The following is a 21,699-nucleotide window of genomic DNA, read 5'->3' on the forward strand; positions in this document are numbered from 1 at the left end:
ATGACTATCCTGTTTTTATTCAAAATACTAAAAGTGATTAGTGCGCTTACATAAGTGACAGGTGAAACTCCTGAGGTTAATACTATCCAGGAGGCACTTGTGGTTTAATCAGTAATTGTATGCTCCGGGAAAGGTTAAAGGGGCATAGAAGGTGACAAACCAAAATTGCTTTGACAGATAAAAATCTTACAATCACAGTAACTGCCTCCTATAATTTAGGTTGTATTGGGGTTTTTAGGCGAAGGCGGTATGCGCTGGTTGTAACTAAAAATATAATTAACAACGTCAAAATGAAAAATAGTAAAATGTTGACTGTTTTACATAAATAACTTTTCATACTAGCACCACATATTTAAACTGCAGCAAGATTTATATTGTTTTCAAAACCTTAAAATATTTAAGTCCTGATTTTAAATTAAATAATTTATATACACTTGATCATGTTATATTTATTAATTATACAGCTGACTTTCAGTACGGAAAAATTAGCTAGAAAACAACTAGCAGAAATTGTCAGCTCTGCTTTCCTAAGGAACAAAACTACTTGAAAATTTAAGGTTTAAAATTCTTGAGTCCATACACTCAACAGCCACCTTTACATTAAAATCAGATGATTTATTCCTTTACATATTCAGGTAGCTGGAATTAGAGGAGTAACAGTGAAATGGAAGCACACAGCAAGGCTTGATAGGAAGTGGAGCATTTTGAGGTGTTTTTCTAGTGACCAATCCAGCAAATAAAAGCCAAGGACCTGGAAAAACAAACTAAAAGAAACAGCAGAGAAGCTGACGAGGGAAAAAAAGTACTACGAAAAACCAGCCCGGCTGTGAGTTAGAAAGAGTGCTGTTGCATTGAGCGCTTTCTGAAAAGGGTTAATTACAGTGAGGAAAAGATATCTTGTTCAATTCCTTGTACGTTCAGAAAAACAAGGCAAGGAAGTCCACAAGATCAGTTTTTTCCTCATAATGAAATAACCTGTGCATATTCAAACTTCAGCAACAAAAATCGAAAAGAATATAAAATGTGTCCCATGTCCTCTACTTCTCCACATCAAAGTTGTGTGTGTAAATGAACAGTTATTTCTTTATTAAAAACAGAAATAAACTGCAGTAAAAGCTTGACTTAATGTACATTTTCTTAGTGAGCTTCAAATCAAACTCATGATATGGTACACAGCCAGGAAAGCCTCAGGACTGGGAAAGAACTATTAAATTACCTGGTCTAACCCTCAACTATCTAATGCAATGGCAGCATGTGTGTGCATGTGTGTATATATTATTTTACATATTTTATATAAAAGTAATATATTTAAGTATATACAAAAATATTATATGTGTATGTATATATATGTGTGTATATATATATATTTATTTATAATAAGCTTTGTACAATCCATCCTCTAATCAAAAGTTAGTTTTTGTTTCCTATTCCTTTTAATGTCTAACATATTCAGGAAAAAAAAAAGAGCAAAAAACCCCACACACAACAAGCACTGAGACTTCTCTTACACAGAGAGATAAAAATGTCAAAAAAAACAAAAAAAAACAAAAAAAAAAACAAAAAAAAAACCACCACCACCACCACAGATGAATTGGACTAAATAGCAAGGACAGATAAATATGTTTGGTCACAAAATAGCCAAAATTTGTCAAGAGACCTCTGCAGCAATAGTGTTCACAATACTAAACATATAGATGGAGAAAAAAAATCATTACTTAGGCAATAAAAGCTGCAGAATAGCAGCTGGAGGTCAATCTCCCAGAAAAAAAAAAATAAAAACAAAAGCACAGTACTATGATTTATTTATATTTATACTGATATTCTTAATAAATTATATATACACACACGCGCACCTTATTCATGCATTAACTCCTTTCTTCTGGCTTTTGTGATGCTCACAGAAGCAAATCATATGTTTAGTGCATCAAATCCCTTGTATTCTCACAGATTTAGAAGAAAATTGATGGGAATCTCAAAAATGTCTCAGAATTTGGCAGATGCCTATGTACACATGGTTTAGGCTAATATTTGCTCTCAAAATCCTCAAGATAGGTATATTCAAATTCAGTTCTGCCCACCATCTTTTCTGCAACCATAGATGTCACCTTCACAAAAGCATGTGTGTTAAGGATATGTATACACACTCAGCTGAGTATAGCCTTCTCACCCTTGCGTTTTTGGGTTTTTTTTAAAAAAACAGGAGAAAACAGCATGGTCCTTTTTTATCTTCTATATCAAATAGAATATCAACATACTGAATAATTTTTCCCAAAGTCAATAATAACAACAACAACAAAAACAACTTTAAAATAAAAAGATGTCATTCTTAATGAAATTCACACTGCTCCAAGAGAATTATTTTCAGTTTAGCCACTGATTATAAGAGATATTATCTCAATTACTTAGGCAGAAAATAAGGCAGAACACCAACAATCAATAACAAATAAAACAACTAACCTCAAATGTATCAATGCAGAAGAAATCATTTTAACTATGAACCTGAAGGCAAATCTAAGGTAAGGTAGAGGACAGATGGTCAGGAACCAGCTGGGCCGGAGAAGTCTTTGTTTCTATTATTTAACAGGGTAAACAAAGAAGAAAGGTACCTTTGCCACTGGTGCTTTCCATTGTGTACAAGTAATCCATGTAGAAAGCGCCAAACCTCTGCATTCCAGCTATCTCTGTGTACGTCTCCTACCAACAAAGCAAAGCAAACACAGAAAACACTGTATAAGGAAAGAATCTTGAGATTACCGACTGATAGGCTCGTATGAGAGAGATATATTTTTGTTTGGATTTGTGCATCAGCACGTGGAAAGGCTTATCAAAACAAAGGACAGAGGTTATCCCAAAGAATTCACCTTTGCGATAGGTAACATAACTTCGACTTCAGGCCACACAAAGGCACATCCATAATTCTACTGGACACTGACCAATTCATCAGTAACATCTAGTTAATTAGTACCTTTAACGGAGTAAATATTCTTCTCTTGACCTCTTGCATCCAACAGAACTGCCTAATTAAATACACTCAAAACTGAAGCTCACTAATTCTGCCTTTTTTTAAAAAAAAAAAAAAAAATTGTGTTTTTATCTTTGAACATTAGGAAACTTAACACAACTTTATGCCATCAACCAAGATATATACATAATATACTCCATTATTATACAGCAAGTGTGCCTCCCCTCACCCCCAAAAATAGTCAAGTCAAAATCATAGAAGACAAATCAAGGAAAGAGTAAAATTTAACTAAAACGTACAATTGGAAATGTCTGAATATGTATAAATGTTTGATTTCACTAATTTCACTTTATTATGGAGTCTTCAAGTTTATACTTCTCCATCAGTATTACTAAAAATGTGAAAACAGTGAAGTTTCAAATTTGAAGGAAATTAGATTTATTCAGAACTGCATATGACTTACAAGCACAGTAACACAGACCACAGAACAGTACCTATGAATACACCTGCAAGGAACCATCTTGCTCATCACATCCAGTTTTTCATAACTGCAGGCAATCAGGCAATAAAGTTTTGCTCCAGAACTGGTGACTGAAAATGTGTTTGTTATTCTAGATAGTCAGCCTCAGCAAAGGCAGAATTAGCAAGACTTCCCCTAAGTAGACAAATATAGCGTACAGAGGCAATAAAATTTACATTTCCCCAGATCCAATTTCCAAGAGAGCACTTCTCAGTTTGAAGTCTACTTAGTAGCTGGGTTTAAAGTAGTATGGGCTCATACGCTTGACCTTTGCTAACATTCTGTCACAACTCTGTTTCTATTTGAAGGTCTTTTGTAGTTACAGATTTTGGAAATCAAAACATTAATTTAGTTTTCAAGGAGAGGAGGGTGGTTGTTTCAGTTTTTCTGAAGTTTCTTTGGGGCTCATTTTTGTTTTGTTTTAAATACAAACAGGTTTACCATCTTTTTGGCCATCTGCAAAGTAAGATTTGGTTCAGCATCGCAAAGTAAGGAAAACCAGCCCTTTAATCAGCCAGCAGAGCTAAAAAACTATTACAAAGCCATTAGAATCCATTAGAATCTTTTTATAAGAAAAATTTAATTCTCTGACCTTATGATGAGCTGCATCCAATATGAATTCTGCACGAATACTATTATTTTCTGGACTTCTGTAGTCAAATAGTGAATTGGTAAGGTAAGTCATCCCTTTTGTACTCAAATTTTCTCCGCAATTAAAGAAGTAGGCCTCCTTCACAAGGTAGAAAAAATTAAACAAAATAATTATAATACGGTAAAGAAAAAGAAAGTCACGCTAAGAGAGCAGTTTTAATTCTATCACAACACGCTGATGACATGGTAGCTTCCCTCCAGAGAATATGAAAGAGGGCACCTCAACCCCAATCACAAGTTCCATTATAAACGCAGATAAAAGATCAAGATAAGGCAATTAAAATCATTTTATTTAAATAAAGCTGAAGTTCCTCTTCACTCTCTCCCCATTTTCAAGTTAATAAAACCAGCCTCGGCTAATGAATTTTATTGTACAGCTCACGATAGAGAACACCATTAGCTTTATGTTAACAGGAAATAGCTTCCTATCATTTTTGTTGTGATATTTGCTTCATCCTTTTACCCATGTACTATCCTGTCACTACATACTCCTTCTCTGACCGACCAACACCTTCCAAGTGTTTTATCTATCCTATTCATAATAAAGTTATTTCAATGTATGACTTGTTTGCTGCCTTATCACTCTTCCTCCTTTATCTACACCTTTATATGCTTTTTTCCTCCGTATCCCTAATCTTCCCGCTTTCTGAAATGAACAAAAGTTTTCTATTAAGCGCTATTTCTTCAGAAAGGTAATTTATATCAAGATCAACTTTTCTCAGCCATCTATTCTCAACCACATACAGCAAAGCTGGAACCTGTATGAAGGCCAGAAACCGCAACTATAACAGTACAGAAAGAACAAGTGAGGCCATGTCAACAACACTCATGCTCCTAAAAAAGCAGATTTTCTTAAATTCACATCCTGGAGGATGGCAGAAAAACAAAAAAAGAACAAAACCCAGATGTTCCTGACCAACAGACCTACAGGAAGATCGTTCAGCTACCCACCCTAATCCAAAAATCAAGCAGTTCACCTCAAGCAAGATACTCCAACCAGGCACCCAGTGGTTTGGCTACTTGGCAACACTGGTTTACGATGACGTGTCTTCTCCTGCTCTCCTTGTCCTGCTTCCTCAGTTACACCAACACAACAGGCTGAGGAAAAACGAGGGTCAGGGGCTGACTGACAGGGCCACGAGATTTGGAATGAATGGCAAGTGAAGGGAGAGACGGAGAGGGACAGAGAGAGGACCCCTTGATCTGGCACTGCCGATATGGCAGGGGGGAGCTGTAAAAACATGCCTGAGGGAATTTACTTCCACTACAACCACCAGCACACTTAGTTACACTCATCCAACATGACCAATTTCCAAAGCTTCCCAGAGAAACAGAGAGGGAAAATAATTCCCAAAATCCAGGATGGACATTGTAGCAAATGGTGAAAGAGGAGGAGGGAAATAATTCCTTTTTGATCACCACCAGAAGTCCAAAGCACAGTAATGGCACCACACAAATCTAGAAAAGCAACTCTGGCTCCTTTCAAAATCTTGTACACATACACACACATTCATAGAAACATAGCACAGTATAGGAAGTTGCCCAGTGAGGTTCTCATCATCTCCAACAACAGGAATTCCACAGACTCTCTGGGCAGTTTTTCTGTTCCTAGTGTTCCACCACCCTGGGTGTGAAAAATGTTTTCCTGATCTCTAATCAGAATTTACCCTTGTTGCAACCACACATATATGTAACACACAGGATATCAAACCTAAGTATTTCCTAGCTCATTTTCTCAGCTGGCTTTACCTCCAATAAGCTTACCAAGCTCTGTCTTAAAAGAGTTGAGATTTCAAGCCCATTTGGAAGACTTCATTCCTCAGATGATTGGAAACATTTTTATAATTTACACATATAACTCAAAGCATATTCAACAAATAATCATTTAATCTTGCATGACTATTATCTTTAACAATGCGTAAGTAGCCCTTCCTTCATGGCAAGTCTCTCAAGATATTTTTAATGAGTCATAACATCCTTATACACTGTGGAAGCTCAAAGGTATCCTTCAAGCAAAATTTAAAGGATTCTTCTTTAATCCTTATTCTTGCTCTTTAAATGCATGATTTTGCACTTGTGTTATTAGATTTCATCCAATTACCATCTTGCCCTTCTTGCATCAAATAATCGAGTCCTCCTTGCTATTTCAAGTACCTCCTACTCTCCAATTTCTTAACTATAAGCTTCCTCTAACAGATGTTATAAGCAAAACCTATATGAACAAAAAGGATCATTCTTATCTCTGCAAAAACAGTTAATATAACTTCTCTATCCCATAAACACCCTCTTTTTAAACTACCTACAATACTTTTCCCATCAGCCAACTCCCTACCTTCCTTAAAATTACACTATTGATACCTATCATATATATAATCATAGAATAATTTGGGTTGCAAGGGATCTCCAGAGGACATTTAGTCCAACCTCCTGCTCAAAGTGAGCCGAGTTCAAGCAGGTTGCTCAGGGCAGCACGAAAGGATGAAATTACCGAGGCTGTGTCAAAGTTGCTGATTCATCTGTAAGTAATGCTTAACCTGTGTTAGCCAGCGGAAATACTGCAAAATGGCATTCTAATTAAACTTATGGGATAATCTTCTTAAAACAACCTTCTCAAAACATTGAGTTACACTTCCTTTCATTTTTTGCATGGAAAGGAGTAGGAGAATCATGAGGTAGTTTGGGCCGATCTCTGGAGAACATCTAGTCCAACCTCCTGCTCAAAGCGAGCTCGGTTCAAGGAGGTCGCTCAGGACAGCGTCTAGGCAGGTGCTGAGTGTCTCCAAGGATGCGGATTACGCAGCCGCTCTGGGCAGCCTCTCCCGACACTTGAGCACCCCTCAGGGTGCAAAGGCTTCCCGTGCACCTACTTGAAATCGCCTGCATTTCGGTTGGTGCCCGCTGCCTCTCGTCCTCTCTCTGCACACCTCTGAGCAGAGTCTGGCGCCATCTTCTCTGTACCCTCCCAGGAGGCAGCTGTAGGCAGCAGGAAGATCTCCCCTTGGCCTTCTCTTCTCCAGGCTGAACAACCCCCTTGGCCTCAGCCTCTCCTGCGGGAGTGATTGAGTGCTCTCACTCCCTAACCACCTTGGTGCTCTTCCCCCAGACTCGCTCCGGGATGTCCCTGTGCCTTGTGCTGGAGGGTAGCATGCTGGGCACAGTCCTCCACACAAGGTTTCCCAAGGGCCAAAGAGAGGTCAAGCGTCATGTCCCTCGACCTGCCGGCCTCCCCCTTGCTAAGACAGCCCAGCGCACAGTTCGCCTTCTTTGCTGCAAGGGCACCCTGCTGACTTGCGTTCAACTTGCTGTCCGTCCATAGAGAGCTTTGGATCCTTTTTGCAGAGCTGCTTTCTTGCCACGTGGCCCTGAGCCTGTCCTGTAGCACAGAGTAGCTCCATCTCGGGTGCAGGACTTGGCATTTGCTTCTGTTGGACTTCATGACGTTCCTGTCAGCCCAGTTCTCCAGCCTGTCAAGGTCTCTGTGTCAACAGCAGCCCTGTCCTCCAGTGTATCAGCTGCTCCCCCTAGGCTGGTATCACCATAAACTTGCTGAATGTGCACAATGTCATTCAGCTCTTTAATATGGATGTTAAACACCATTGGTCCTAAACATTTACTGACCCCTGAAAGATGCCACCAGTAACCAGCCACAGGCTGGACTTGGTACCTCTGATCACAACCCTTTGAGCCTGCTGTGCAGCCACTTTCCTACTCACGTTATCATGCACCATCCAGTCTGTATCTTGCCAATTTAGGTGTAAGGTCTGTGTGAGAGACTATATCAAAGGTGTTGCTATAAAGTCAAGGGTACTATGAATATCAGGTTTAGTCTTGCTGCAGGCACTTAAGTGCCCGGCCAACTTCATGAGGTTCCTTCAGCCCATTTCTTCAGGGTGCAGCCCTGCTCTCCAGTGTATTGAACACTCTCCACAGCTTATCATCATCCACAAACTTGCTGAGAGTGCACTCTGTCCCATCATTCAGGCTGTTAAATAAATGGCATCAGTCCCAGTATTGCTCTCTTGAGGAACAACACTAGATATCACAAACCAGTTGGACCTTGTACCACTGATCGCAACCTTTAGAACCCAGCAGTCCAGCCGTTTTTCTATCCACCTTATCCAGTCTCACCAATTTGGCTATAAGAATGCTGCGAGCAACTGCATCAAAAGACCTTGTTAAAGTCAATGTATACAGCATCATCTGTTCTCCCTTCGTCTACACAGCCAGTCATCTTATATCAGAAGGTGATCAGGTTAGTCAGGCACAATTTGCCTTTGACATATCCATACCAGCAGTTCCCAGCCTTCTTGTCCTCCATGGGCATGGAGGAAGTGGCCTCCAGGAACATTTATTCCTTAACTCTCCCAGGGATTGAGATGAGTCTGATCAACCTTTAGCTGCCTAAATCCTCCCTCTTGTTCTTCTTGAAAATAGGCACAACATTTGCCTCTTTCCAGTCATCAAGAGCCTCTCCCATCTGCCATGACCTCTCACAAATGGTGGACCATGGCCTTGCAATGACTTTTTCAACCAGCTTTCTCAGCACACTTAAGTGCATCCCATCTGATTCTACAGACTTGTGTAGGGGCAACTGGCATGAGTGGTCCCTAACTTGATCTTCCCACTTCCACAGACTCTGTCATTAGACTCAGAGACCTGTGAGGCATGAGGGCAGACATTACTAGTGAAAACAAAGATAAAAGAAGGTGCTGAGTATCTCAGGTACTCAGTTCTTACCATAACCTTGGTCACTAGGTACCATGCCTCACTGAGCAGAGGACTCCTATTTTCCTTAGACTTCCTTCTACTGTATACTTATCAAAACCCTTATTGCTGCCCTTTCCATCCCCTCCCTAGTTTCAGCTGAGCTTTGCTTTCCCTAACTACATCCATGCACACTCAGGCGATATCTCCACAGCCCTCTTAAGTAGCCTGTCTCTACTGCCATCTTCTTCATACTTCCTTTTTGTGCTCGAGTTCCCTGTTCATCCATACTGATCTTCCGCCATGCTTCCTTGTTTTCTGCACATCAGAATGAACCACTTGTGCTTTGAGGAGGCTGTCCTTGAAGACCAACCAGCTCTCCTAAGTCCCTTTGCCCTTTAGAGCAGTCTTCCACTGGATCCTGCCAAAATCTGCTGCCTTGGGTTGTGATTCTCCTATTCACCTAGCTTGCTTCTCTCAAGATTTAAACTTCACAGTTTCATGGCTGCTGCATGCAAGGCTGCTATCCGCTCTCACTTGCCGATCTAGGTATTTGTCTGTAACAAGTCCAATAAAGCATCTGCTACGGCTGACTCATCCTTGTCTTCCCAGCCTGTTTTTCTGGAAAAGCCTACATCCATTCTTTGCAACACTCCAGTCATGTAAGGCACCCCCCATGTCCCTGTAATCATAACATTGCCATAGCTCTACATCTCTAAAGAAGTCCAAATCCTCCTGTCTGCTTCCCATGCTTCATGCATTTGTCTACAAGCACTTGACATGGATGCATAGCCACGTTGTTTTCACAAGGGAGGTAACAAGAGCCTCTCCCATCATATCTATCACAGTATAGTATACGATTATTTTTCAGAAAAGGAGATACCTGAATTTAATCTACAGTCGCTTCACATATTCTATGTTCTTAATTTTTCCCCTCAAAAAACTTGATATTAGTGCTCTGTGAAGTAAACAGGTCTGCCGTTTTCTCCATTATTTGTTTTTATTTAGACACACATAATAATTGCTATTCTCCAATACTGTAGGGCACTATTCTATCAATATATTGTCATTTAAAATCCTTGCTATTGGATTTGGAATTTCATGAATCAGTTCTTTAAGTATTTTACGGATAGTTCATATGGACGATTGATTTTGTCTTACTAAGCAACTTAAGTTTTGCTTCTATTTAAAATATAGTAATTAACGTTGTCTTATTGCATTTCACTTCATACTGTTCTCATCAACCTTACTGAAAAAATGAGGCAAAAAAGCCACTCATTATTTGAGCTACATCTACATTACTCTTAGTGTATAGTGCCCCCACTTCTTTCCTTCTGGTTTTCTGTTGATTTAAATAGTTTATAAAGTTTTTAAACTGTACTTTAATTTTCTATACAAGATCAATGTACACAAATAGACGTTACAATGGCAGGGAGTGTCAAAGAAAAAAATGCCTTATGTTTTGTACCCTTGCACTCTTAGATATTTATCTTATTTTCAACTGTAAATAAAAGACATTGAGCTCTATATAAGTGACATATCCCAAAAAAATAACAATTGGTAACAGAAGCTTTCCCAATTCTTGTAAGTAAATATTCTAATAAGGTATATCAGCATTGCTGTATTCATCAAGTCAACTGCTATTTCAGTATACTCACTTCATCACTCCTATTCATGTTCTCTTCAAAGTCCTTAAGTCCCATAATTCCTTTAAGGCACATAGCTTGACAACCAACAAAACCTATTTGGCAATCGAAGAAAAGTTCACCTTTCATAAGGACCTAGTGGGGGAAAAACAGTGATATGCTGAAGAAATCCATTCCAGCAGAAATAGAAAAGATGAAATAAGTGAACTGTTGCATGTTTACTTCTATATATTTATTACTTTAATAACAGGTTAATTAAAAAGGATATTTAGAAATAAACTAAGTTTTAAGTGGTACAATGTTCTTTCTCTGAAGTAATCTGTCTCCTATCTATGTGATTACCATAATAAACACATCAAATATCGCAGCAATGAAGTCATTTCAAAATATTTTATGGCTTAGTAACCATTTGTTTAACTATTTACTACATTATTTACAACAAATTTTTATATATATATATACACACACATATATATACACACGCGTGCGCACGTACACACACACACGCACATCTCCTTCTTAATGAATAATTACCTCAACAGTGGTTCCTTCTTGCTCCCAGCATATAACTTCTTTGGATTTTACTTTCTGAGGGCTGTAATAACTACTTTCAGCTTGCATTTCCGTGAGCTATGAAACAATATGATAAATACCTTATATAAGTCAACATTAGTATTAAACACCAGTAATGTCATTAATCTACAGAACTGATGAAGACATTAAGCTATAGGCCAAAATTTATTAACAAGCAGGAAACAGGTGCAGTAAAACAGCTGTAAACAGCATTATCCATATTAGAACTTCACATATTCAAGCTTCTAGTTGAACATGTTTAGTTAATCTCAAGTATGCCATAACAAAGTTTTAAATCCACTATGGTATTTTTAGTTTATCTAAAGAGAAGCTATATGAAAAGATGAAACAGATATGCAGGTGCATTATTAACATAGTATCAAATGAGCTTATAAATTGCTGTAAAAATCCATAAAATAAGTTATCCTGCCCAGCAAATATTTAAACATAAAAACAAAATTAAGGAAACATTATGAATTGCAATCACACATTTTTTTTCTTTATCATGGCAACAGAGAGAAACATGCATTCATATTTCTTGTATGATTCTGATATAAAAATGTAAAGTGGTAAAACACACACTGTGGCTGAAAAGCATATAACAGACAAGAAAAAGAAGAAAAAGGTACAAAATACTGAAGCATTCATGCTTTGAATTAAAGATGACTTAATTTTATTTATGCTGTAGCTTGAATAATACAAATTCTAATTTTTATATAAAAAAATCCACAAGCTCTCATTATTATTTCCACGAGTGGATACACATGGTTGTTGTTTCAAAGTAAAATTTTGTAATTCAAACATCCAAGAAAATTGGATTTAAACAAAAAGACATGGATCACCCTACAGCTGTGTGCAATTATTGTGGAGGAAAAGCAATTAATTGATTAAAAGAACTCAGACATTACAAGAATTATTTTTAGCATTATTAAAAAATGCTACATTTAATTTCACATGATTTTTAAGCTGAAATGATATCAACTGTTCAGAATGCTAATGCAGAAACTTGACCTTATTTTTTAACCAAAATATGAACCACAAATTAATTCCATACATTCTTTGCATGCACGCAGAACAATGAATTCTGTTTGCCTCTTAACTGTCACCATATTAGTCTCATACATCATTTACATTCTAAATTTACTAAATGTAAGATGCTATGTTTTAAGTAGTTTTTAATCACTTCCTAATATAAAAAGCACCAGCTTACCAATGAAATATTAGGAAGGCCCAATCAAGCAAATTCCGTTCAAAAAAGTAGTTATTATTTTAATAAGATCTCTCATATGAGGAAACGATGTGGAAAACTAATGTTGTACAACAAAGCACAAAATAAAGAAGATGCTGAACCATAATAAATGACAATTTTGAGATGGTTGTATCTTTTAAATGAAGTGGCATCCCAGAGATATAATTAAAGAACCTGAAGTATGCTAAAATTACATAAACTGTTTAATTGTCCAAGAATCAACACAGCTAAAATCACAGAAATACTAGCTTTTTTTGTTAAGCAAGGGGAGGGTTTTTTGCATCACTTCTTTTCAGCCAGTTTTTTTTTTGGGGGGGGGGGGGGTTGTGTTTTTTTTTTTTTTTAACGCAGGCTGAGGCAGACCAGCACACAAGAACACAACTGAATGTCTGTTTACCCTTATGTCCTCCAATTTTGCTACCAAATTTGACAGAAGACTAACGCTCTAAAATGTCCCTTCAGATTCCCCAATTCCTACAGAATGCCTGCAACTCCCAAAGTCATTTGTTTCGTCCTTTCTGCCACTTGCTGAGCAGCTGAAATGCTCTGCTACGCTGCCGCAGAAAAATAGCTCAGAGAAAGTAACTATCTAGCCACTCAAGACATCATCTTTTACATAGATGACAAGCCAAAGAGACAGAATAGGCACAGGGAGCAGCTGATGCTATTCCGTGTGTGATCAGGCTCATATCCATTCTAACAGGGCAATGAAGGTATTACAGGTCATACACAAGACTCAAAGCCATAACAAAAAACCCCCTAAGTTATTTGATGTAATATATTTAAGTGTAAAACTCAGAGCAGCTTCCCATTATAGTTATGTACATAAAACTGCCCACTTAACATTTGGCACATGTTAAAAGTACTTTGCTAAATCAGAAACTTAATTTTTATTCATTTGACAGTACAACTCAATGTCTTATCCAAGTTCCCTGTAGTGTTCTGCAAACTCACAAAAGGAATAAGAGAAGCCCACCAACTGCTTGAGATTTGATTAGAGAAAAAATTCAAATCTCTCAACATACTTAGTTTACAGCTCAATACATGTGCAATTTGTTTTCTTTAATACAATTCCAAGCCATCAAATATAATTTCAACATGAACAAGTTAAATTCACATTTGCCCATATTATAGTAAATAGATTCCTCCAGCATTCATTTACTAGCTGTATCAAGCTAAAGCACTTTTACAGAGAAATACATTTATATGAACATTAGATGGATAGAATACTGCAATAAACAATCACAGAAAGCCTTATTTTTTAAGCTTCTTTCCCCTCCAAATATATTCTTATTTACACAAATTAAGTGGTTTCCATTGAAGGTTAAAATGTTTGCACTCAATAAATTGTGTCAAATAGCAAAACAATTTCACATTATAATTAACAGTACATTATAATGTGAAATGAACTTTCAACATTCACATTTTTTATTATTCACCAGCATAATACTCCCTGTCTGGAATCAATCACTAGAGAAGCATTCATATAATCTTTATACTCAAACCAATTAAATCCTGTACAAGAAGTATTTAGCACAGAAGTATTTACCTTAAAAGTCACAGTTGCCTTTGTACAATAAAACCCAACAGAAATAATAGGATCCTTAAGGGACTGCGATTTCTGCTGATGTAACGTCGTTCCATCATCCATTCCACTGGAATCATTCTCTTCATCGTCATAGCTCACAATAGCAGGAACAAAAGACCAAGCCCAAGAAACCCATCCTTGCTGCTGGTCATCATCTTGATGCAAATAAAGTTCTTGATTAATATACTGTGTAGGATATTGTATTACTGAGCTTGTTTCATCTTCTGCACCTTTTGAAACAAAAAATATGCAAAATTCCAAATCAGCTACACTGGAAAATTCATTTGTTATTAAATAATTATGGAATGAGAAGTTTACCTAGGACAAATATTCATACATCATTCACTGATAGTTATCTTACTAGTGACAGAAGATATATTCAGAAAGTTAAAATTTCTACTTAAGCTACAAATATGTTTGCTTCTTTTACATTTTCCTCCAAAAAACCCAGAGATTTTTATAATGATTTTAAGATGGTATATTTGCAGTACCAGAATTTGTCATCTATGCCTCGTGCTTTCAATAAGCTTCTTTCACTAAGGCCTTCTGAAGTTTCAAATGAAATCCTATTAAATAAGGATATATTACAACCTTGCAGTTTTCAATTTTAAAACGAAATAAGAAAAAAATGCTTTGTTTTCAAAAGCTGTAGACACAGCACAACTCCAAAAAAATGAAAGTTGAAAACATCCGTTATTTAAAAGGCAGTTTTTCCAACAGTCAAAGATATAGGGTTATCTACATTTTGCAAAAATCTGGTATGTCTCCTGTGAGTCAATAAGCCAAATGTAGGATTTCTGCCCCCCTCCCCCAAATTAAAGATAACATACAGAACAATACAGGGATTCCTCCACAGATGCAAGCCTCAGGATCCAAACACACAAACAGCACTACAATACTTTAGCCTATCTGGCTTCATCACCATTCATACAGGACTCCAAAGGGGTATCAGCTACTTCAGAGCTAGCATATGACACAGTATTGCACCTTCAGGGGAACAATATTGAACACAGTGTTAAACCAAGAACAGAAATAAGTAAATAGAAATGAAATATGCCTATTTTTAACGTGGAGGACCCACTCTTTACAGCTTTTTGAGCTTTCAGTCTTCACAGGAGAATACGGATCAATAAGTACCCTATTTAAACTGTTCTCGGATGGGAGAAAACAGAAGAAAAAATGCTCATTTGAATTCTCTTCATGTGCTTGGGGGCAAGGACACCTCATTTCAGAAGCGCAGCACAAGCTCCCTTCCTGCTCCCCTTTACAAGATACTGTCAGAGATCAGATTTTAATCCAAATGTAAGTCTCTGAAACGTAGGAAGTACAAGAGATGCACGCAAAGCCCTGGAAACAGCGAGAAGGCAGAGCTGTCTGATAGAGAAGGAAAGAACTGATTAGCACGAAATTGCAGTTGGCAGCAAAGTAGCAGTGGTGGAAGGTCTGCCACAATGGAGAAACTCTGGAAGTGCAGAACCTGGGTTGTGCATAACATTTGGTCTACATAACCATGAAACTGAGCCATCATTTAGTGTGCTGTTTGCTGAACTATGTGTACACACACACACCAGTAGAAGATAGCAAATTATACTTTGTTTTATAATATTTATTAATATTTTAGAAGTTATTAAAATAAGACAGAAAAGCAGGCAGACTGGAAATGGTGATATCTATATACTGTGAGACAGAAGATGGAAAAAGAGAAAGCAGCACCTGTCTTCTACTGCTAACCTAAAATTACTACAACCACTACACAATCAACTGTCAAACTCTGAAACAAAACGCAGATCAGCCTAGTAAGCAATGTGGAACATTCACTAAACATTTCAAACTACAAATATAATACATATTCCTTTATAATAATAATGCAGGGCAAATAATGAAGGGGAGTATGCACTTTGGAACCACAACGCCTCTTTGGCTGTAATTGTCGACTGCAATTACATATGACAATAACCCTTAAATCAGTTGTAGTTAAGTCCTCAAAATAGTAATTCTTTAAACAGAAAGAGCTTTGAAATACAATGATAAAAAACTTTGTTAATACACAGTGATATCTTCCTCCTGTCCCAAACTAAGAACTCAGTAAAACTGAAGCATCAGGGAACTGCACTGAAGAGTTAAGGGCACACACCCCTACAACCTCAATTCTGCTTTTCTCAAGCAGGCCTTGAACACATGCACTCTCAGGCTGCCTCAGGTTGTGATGCTGCATCACCATCTGCCCAGGAGGGCCTACAGAAAAGAGCAAAGCAAAAAAGTCCAAGATGAACTGAGAGGAAGGAGGAATAAACCAAACCAACATTCAAATTGAAAAACAAACACAAATCCCACTCTCCCCTAATCTCTTAATGACTACCCTGCAGGAAAAAAAAAAAAAACAAAAAACTACACTGAAAGCCAGGAAAATTGTGTTACAAGTTTGTTTTTACTCACCAGTGCTCATATTTCTACACACTATAAGTCGTATCAAAGGCTGATGCTTCATACTCTGATATTACACAATAGTTAAGCCTCAGCCTTGTGCTCTCTCCTTCTTTAACCTTTTCTTCCCGGTATTTCATACGTTAAGAAACCACACTAATCACAGCAATCAACCTATTAATGACCTACCACATTCATATGTTACAATATTCCTTACAGTAGGACAAGATAGAGGAACATCTGATACTTATGCAAGGTGCAGAAAGAAAGTAAAAGCAGCTTCCTATATTGCATCCATTATATCTAAGCCCTATTTTCAAGAAACTTCAAAGCTAGCACAAAAGAGCCAACTTTTACAGCAAATTTCACACTTTGTTAGAATGTGCTATAAGTAATCCAAACTACATGAACCAGAGATTCTCTATTTATCTAAAAGATAAGTAAAACCTTTTAAGGACCAAGTTTTTGAATAGTGCCACACTTTGTCAGTTTTTGTCCCCTTTCCAGTTAGCAGTAATATCCAGTAATGCCAACTCGATGAGGGTATTTCAGGAAAGGAGACTCCGACAATTCACCTTAAGCAAACCAGCACAGCAAGTGCCGATACTGACCTGAGCTAGCTATAAACAAGAGACAGTTGAGATACACGTTACCAAACCAAGAAGCAACGGAAGGAGCAGGAAACCGTTCAATTGAAACGGTAGATGTTTGTGTATCTTAAGATGCATTCCAGGCACAGAAACTCTGTTGAACTACTGAAATAGAGTTTTGGAAGACTACTCTGCATTTATTGTAAGAGATGGCCATACTCTGCGAGATTCAAGCAACTTTTTCCGACTTCATCTTGCAAAAACTAAAATTTGTCTTTTTTTGTGTTTTTGTTAATAAGGCTCTTAAGACATTATCTGTGATCTAAATTTTGACTATCCATTTACCTCAGCACTAAGAAATTGCTATGTTCTATTATATATTGCACAGGAGTCAAAATTCTTACAAAAAATACTGAATTACCAAGAACAAAAATAAACTATAGGAGCTCTACCCCTCAATAAGAGACATTCTAGTCATTGTCCTTTACATGCACACATCTGTTAAAGGAGGAAACTTTTAACCCCACCTTTGCTAGCTATCCATAGCCGAGATCACACTGGAACGATCTAGCCACGTAGTCTAGGACAGTGATTTCGGTTAAGTAATAATTTTTATATGAATTACATAACTAGGTGACTGCACCTCACTGTTTCCATGTCCAAAGCAAGTTTAGTCCTAAGAAATTCTGTATCCTTTTTTTAAGGATTTGAGATACTTAAAGTATCTGACTAAGAGTGTGGAAACTGGTATCTCTAATCATAAGTCTGGAAGTAATCCAGTAGAAAATTACTCTTTTGTATTTCTTTTTTCCCCCCTGCCTGTGTTAATTTTCAGCCAGGTAAGGTCCCTGATCCAGCTCAGAACTAATGCTAGCACTGGGGGAAGAGAGAGGGAATGCATCGCCATCCCTCTGGCAATAGCATGATGTTTCATCTGCTTGAATCAACCATGAAACTACATGAATGAAACTTAGTAAGCACTTCAAAAATACAGCTGTAAGTGTTTATCCACGTATTGTTAAATAATGTAGATATTAAAACTCATTTCCTCATCCACATTTTACCTGCTTTAAGCTAAAGAAGCCACCGGAAGTGCACAGCTTAAAAAAAATGACATTGTTATTTATGAATATGAAAACTATAGAAATTAATTTTAAAAAATTGCAAGGACCAACAGTTATCTGGCTGGTAACCACAATGTGGTACTGGCCTTCTGAATGCAATAGTCCTTAAATTTGTCCCTGAAAGAATGAACTGTCCTTAGGAAATTTCAAATGCAATAAAATTAAACACATTCTTTTTCAGTGCAATACCAATGTTTTCTGTATGATTTTCCTTTGCATATATTTATTACATAAGGAATGTATGGAAACAACCAATGTAAGGAAAAGACCAACTCAGCGTTCATGGGTGTTTTTCCCCCAACATGTTTATAACAGCTATTCAGTGGCTGTGTGGCCAAACTGAATTTTATTCAAAGTAGATGGGTATTTTGGATCTATAGCATAGAAAGACAAAAAATTGAGTGCCACAAAATAAATTAGAGCTACTGACCTAAGTTTTGATGTTTAAACAGTTTTATCTCAAGAGCACTTTTTTTTAAAGTGGCTCTTGATCTTAACATGAGAGGCACATGCCTTCACATATTAGCACAGCAATACTGATGCTGGAGCTTTCACGTAACTGGAAGTGATATCAATGCCAGCAGAAACTAAAATCCTTTTGACCAAATTCCAGACTGAAAGGTACTCCTCATCTCCCTTTAAAAGCAAAGAACCAACCCCCCTCCAACACTTTCTGATTGAAAACCTGATACCATGATAATTGTAACATAAACACAATGTTATGAGTCTCACTCTCAATGGAAAGCATGTTTATATATTTAAGGGATAACATTTTTATTTTGTATGAGACAACCCACTGCACTGATTCAGGTAGCTAGAAATCAGAACTGCAAAACAGTAAGATTTAAACACTTACTATTCCTGCAACCAGAACATCGTCTTCCTTAAACTCAATCTCTAGATCCTACTAGATCAGAATAAGCCCTCCCACCTTTTAGACAAACATAAATCACACGAAGGAATCAGAATTCCCTTTCAGCACTGGGTTATACAGTCGGCTGGATGTGAAACGTTACTACAACACAGGAAAGCTGCAGGTTCGGTGCTACACAGAGCCCGCTCTTTCAAGGCACGCACCTCCATCTATTGGACAGACTTCCCCAAGCACCTACGCCTAGTCTACCTGTCTTGTCCTACTGCAAACGAACTAGCTTGGGTGAGAACTAAGGGGCAAGGGAAGGTAACAGGCAGGAGAGAGAGAACCACATTCCAAACTTATCAGAAAACTTCTGATTAAAGAATGCTACCACAGAATTACCAAAGTGCTGAAATAACACCAATAATTATTCTAAAGTGACCCCCACAATATTATTTGGGGGTACCAAACGATTATTGAAAAATTCCAGTTATTTAAGCAATATCCCAAACTCAATAAAGTTATAAGCAGATGCATAAGGGTTAGTTAAGAGAGAGACAAAACAAACAGTAATAAATTTTAAAACACCTAAACCAGGGGAAGACATAGAAAGTAGCTCTGCTTTTAACAGCAAAGGAGACTGACTGTGAAATTTCATAACACAAGGGCAAGGGTGTCCTGGCTTCAGGTACAAATCACAGAACACCTTAACTCAGAGTGATACTTAGGTGCAGATATCCAACAGGGAGAGGAAGGTGCCAGATGCCTGACAATGTCAACCTGAAAAGCATTAATGTTTTGTCTCCTGTATATAAGTTCAAGTAGACTGCTTGGAAATATACTTTATTCATTGGAAGCACTCAAAAAATTGTTTGCATTCTGTATCTACATTAAACCACTTTAAAATCAGCAGTAGATAAAGAAGTCTGACATTTAACCATTTATGTAATAAATAAAAACAAAAGAGCAACTTGTGACTCATACCGATGCCTTTCAATGATTTCATCCAAAGACTGTGTGGGGTCTCTGCTTAAGGAGATTAATGCTTTTCAAGGCAAAAGAAAGTGGCATGATGACCTAAAGTAGATCTTTAAAATGCATTCACAAAAATCTAATTCTCCACAAAAAGGTTATAGTTCCTCAAACAAAAATAATGTAAACATAAGTTTGATCTCTCCGACTTTGGCACTTCACAGCTTTAGAAAAATATTATCTCTATTCATTTTCTTCTGTGCTGCTCATGTAACTGATATTAACAGATGTATCCAATTCTAAGTGCCTAAACATGTACTCCAAATTAAAGAAACTGGCCATCTCCCCACAACAATCTTGATACCCAGCTTCAGCACATGGGATCTCAGCAACCAGTTGCAATGCGTCATCATAGATACCTACAAGGAAGTTATTCACTATCACGCTTGCTTTTGGACAGCTGCACAGTGCATGGCCCTCACAGCCCTGTTCGGCAGGTGCCCGGCTACATGGCATCTTTCCTGCCCACTGGAATATGACTTGCAAGCACCTAGTGTTCCTCAGCTTTCTTGGAAAGATATCCAAGTGTATAGGCAAGGAAGAAGCCCCAGTAATGAAGCCAGATGACTAGAGGAATACAAACCGTGGGGTTTACTACACAAAGCATTTACCCCACAGAAAAGATGGCAAGATGAACAGTTGAAACAGGATTTTATATCTCACTCTTTCACAGTGATCATATGTATACCTCCATCTCTTTGATTGTCAAGAGAAGATGGACAAAAAAGTACAGTGGCAAGAAAAATACACAGGAAAGTGTAATTTGGCGCACACACCATTTCAGCCAAATGGGGGAAAAAACTGGACATATCTAAATATCCTTGCAGGTTTGCTGCACACGCTTTACAAGGCAAAAATCTACAGGGTAGTACCATCTGCTTTCTCCACTACTTGGGAATAACTCTCCTCTATGTAAATTCTTTAACTAACACAGTGCACAGCTGTTTTTCCTCAGTCAAGTGTGGATAGATAAATCTATTCCTGCTCTCCCATTTTTATCCTACTACGATACTGCAGTGTCAACTCCTTCTCCAACAACTAATGCTCATGTAGAATTTCTTGCTATCACGAGTTATTTGCACCTGGTTTGCTCAGTCAACCCAAAGCACGAAGCTAGCAATACATTAAATCCGTTCTCTTGATCTGCTTTTTTCTTCCCAAAAAATCTCCCCATGCTACCGCTCTTACTACTGAGTTTTCATCAGGAGCAATTCAGCCCATTAAAATATTGCAGTTTTATAAGTTCTGTGCAATATTTTGTTCTGGTTAGTGTTTTAAGAGTGTTAATCACCCATGTTCATAGAGTACTTCTTCATTTTCCATGTAGCTTTTTGAGGGTAAATATCACAACAGGGTCACTGTGCTTTATGAATATTAATGGATAACCAAACATCCCTATAGGATGGAAAGGTATTGCTATCATTACCATTTTATACCTGGCAAACATGCTTCAGATGCTGCAGTCACATCTGCCACAGATTTCCTTTCATGAAAAAAGAAACTTCCATAACTCGGCATCTCAAGACAATCATTCAGAGGAGGCAGCATCAGGAACTGTTGAAGCCACTCTCAGAAGCCCTCCCCCACGATCCCAGCTTCTCACATCAGCCCCAAGCTTCTTGCTCAGCAGCTCCTAACATCACCATGCAGACTCCCATTTCAGCTATCTTTCCAACCACCTGAGTTCAGATTGCTTACTAATAAATATTAGGTTAAATTATTTAATGGATCTTTATAATTCTTTTAAAAAGTTATAAAAATATCTTCTGTAAAGTAAGTG

The 21,699-nt window shown here is 37.6% G+C and overlaps 1 protein-coding gene across 8 annotated transcripts in view; it reads right to left on the reverse strand.

Annotated features, from left to right (window-relative positions):
• VPS13B (vacuolar protein sorting 13 homolog B) overlaps positions 1–21,699 on the reverse strand; it is a 483,999-nt gene that overhangs the window by 404,098 nt on the left and 58,202 nt on the right. For all 8 annotated transcript variants that reach the window (XR_010388020.1, XR_010388021.1, XM_064507672.1 and 5 more), the window contains exons 8-12: positions 13,855–14,123; positions 11,018–11,113; positions 10,496–10,618; positions 4,075–4,212; positions 2,607–2,694 (exon numbers count right to left, since the gene is read on the reverse strand). Coding sequence is in view for 6 of the 8 variants with exons in the window: in XM_064507672.1 (XP_064363742.1) it covers positions 2,607–2,694; positions 4,075–4,212; positions 10,496–10,618; positions 11,018–11,113; positions 13,855–14,123 (714 nt within the window). In the remaining 2 variants the exon portion in view is untranslated. The remainder of the gene's footprint in view (positions 1–2,606; positions 2,695–4,074; positions 4,213–10,495; positions 10,619–11,017; positions 11,114–13,854; positions 14,124–21,699) is intronic.

This window comes from Dromaius novaehollandiae, chromosome 2, assembly GCF_036370855.1.
Source record: "Dromaius novaehollandiae isolate bDroNov1 chromosome 2, bDroNov1.hap1, whole genome shotgun sequence".
In the NCBI taxonomy this organism is placed as follows: domain Eukaryota; kingdom Metazoa; phylum Chordata; class Aves; order Casuariiformes; family Dromaiidae; genus Dromaius; species Dromaius novaehollandiae.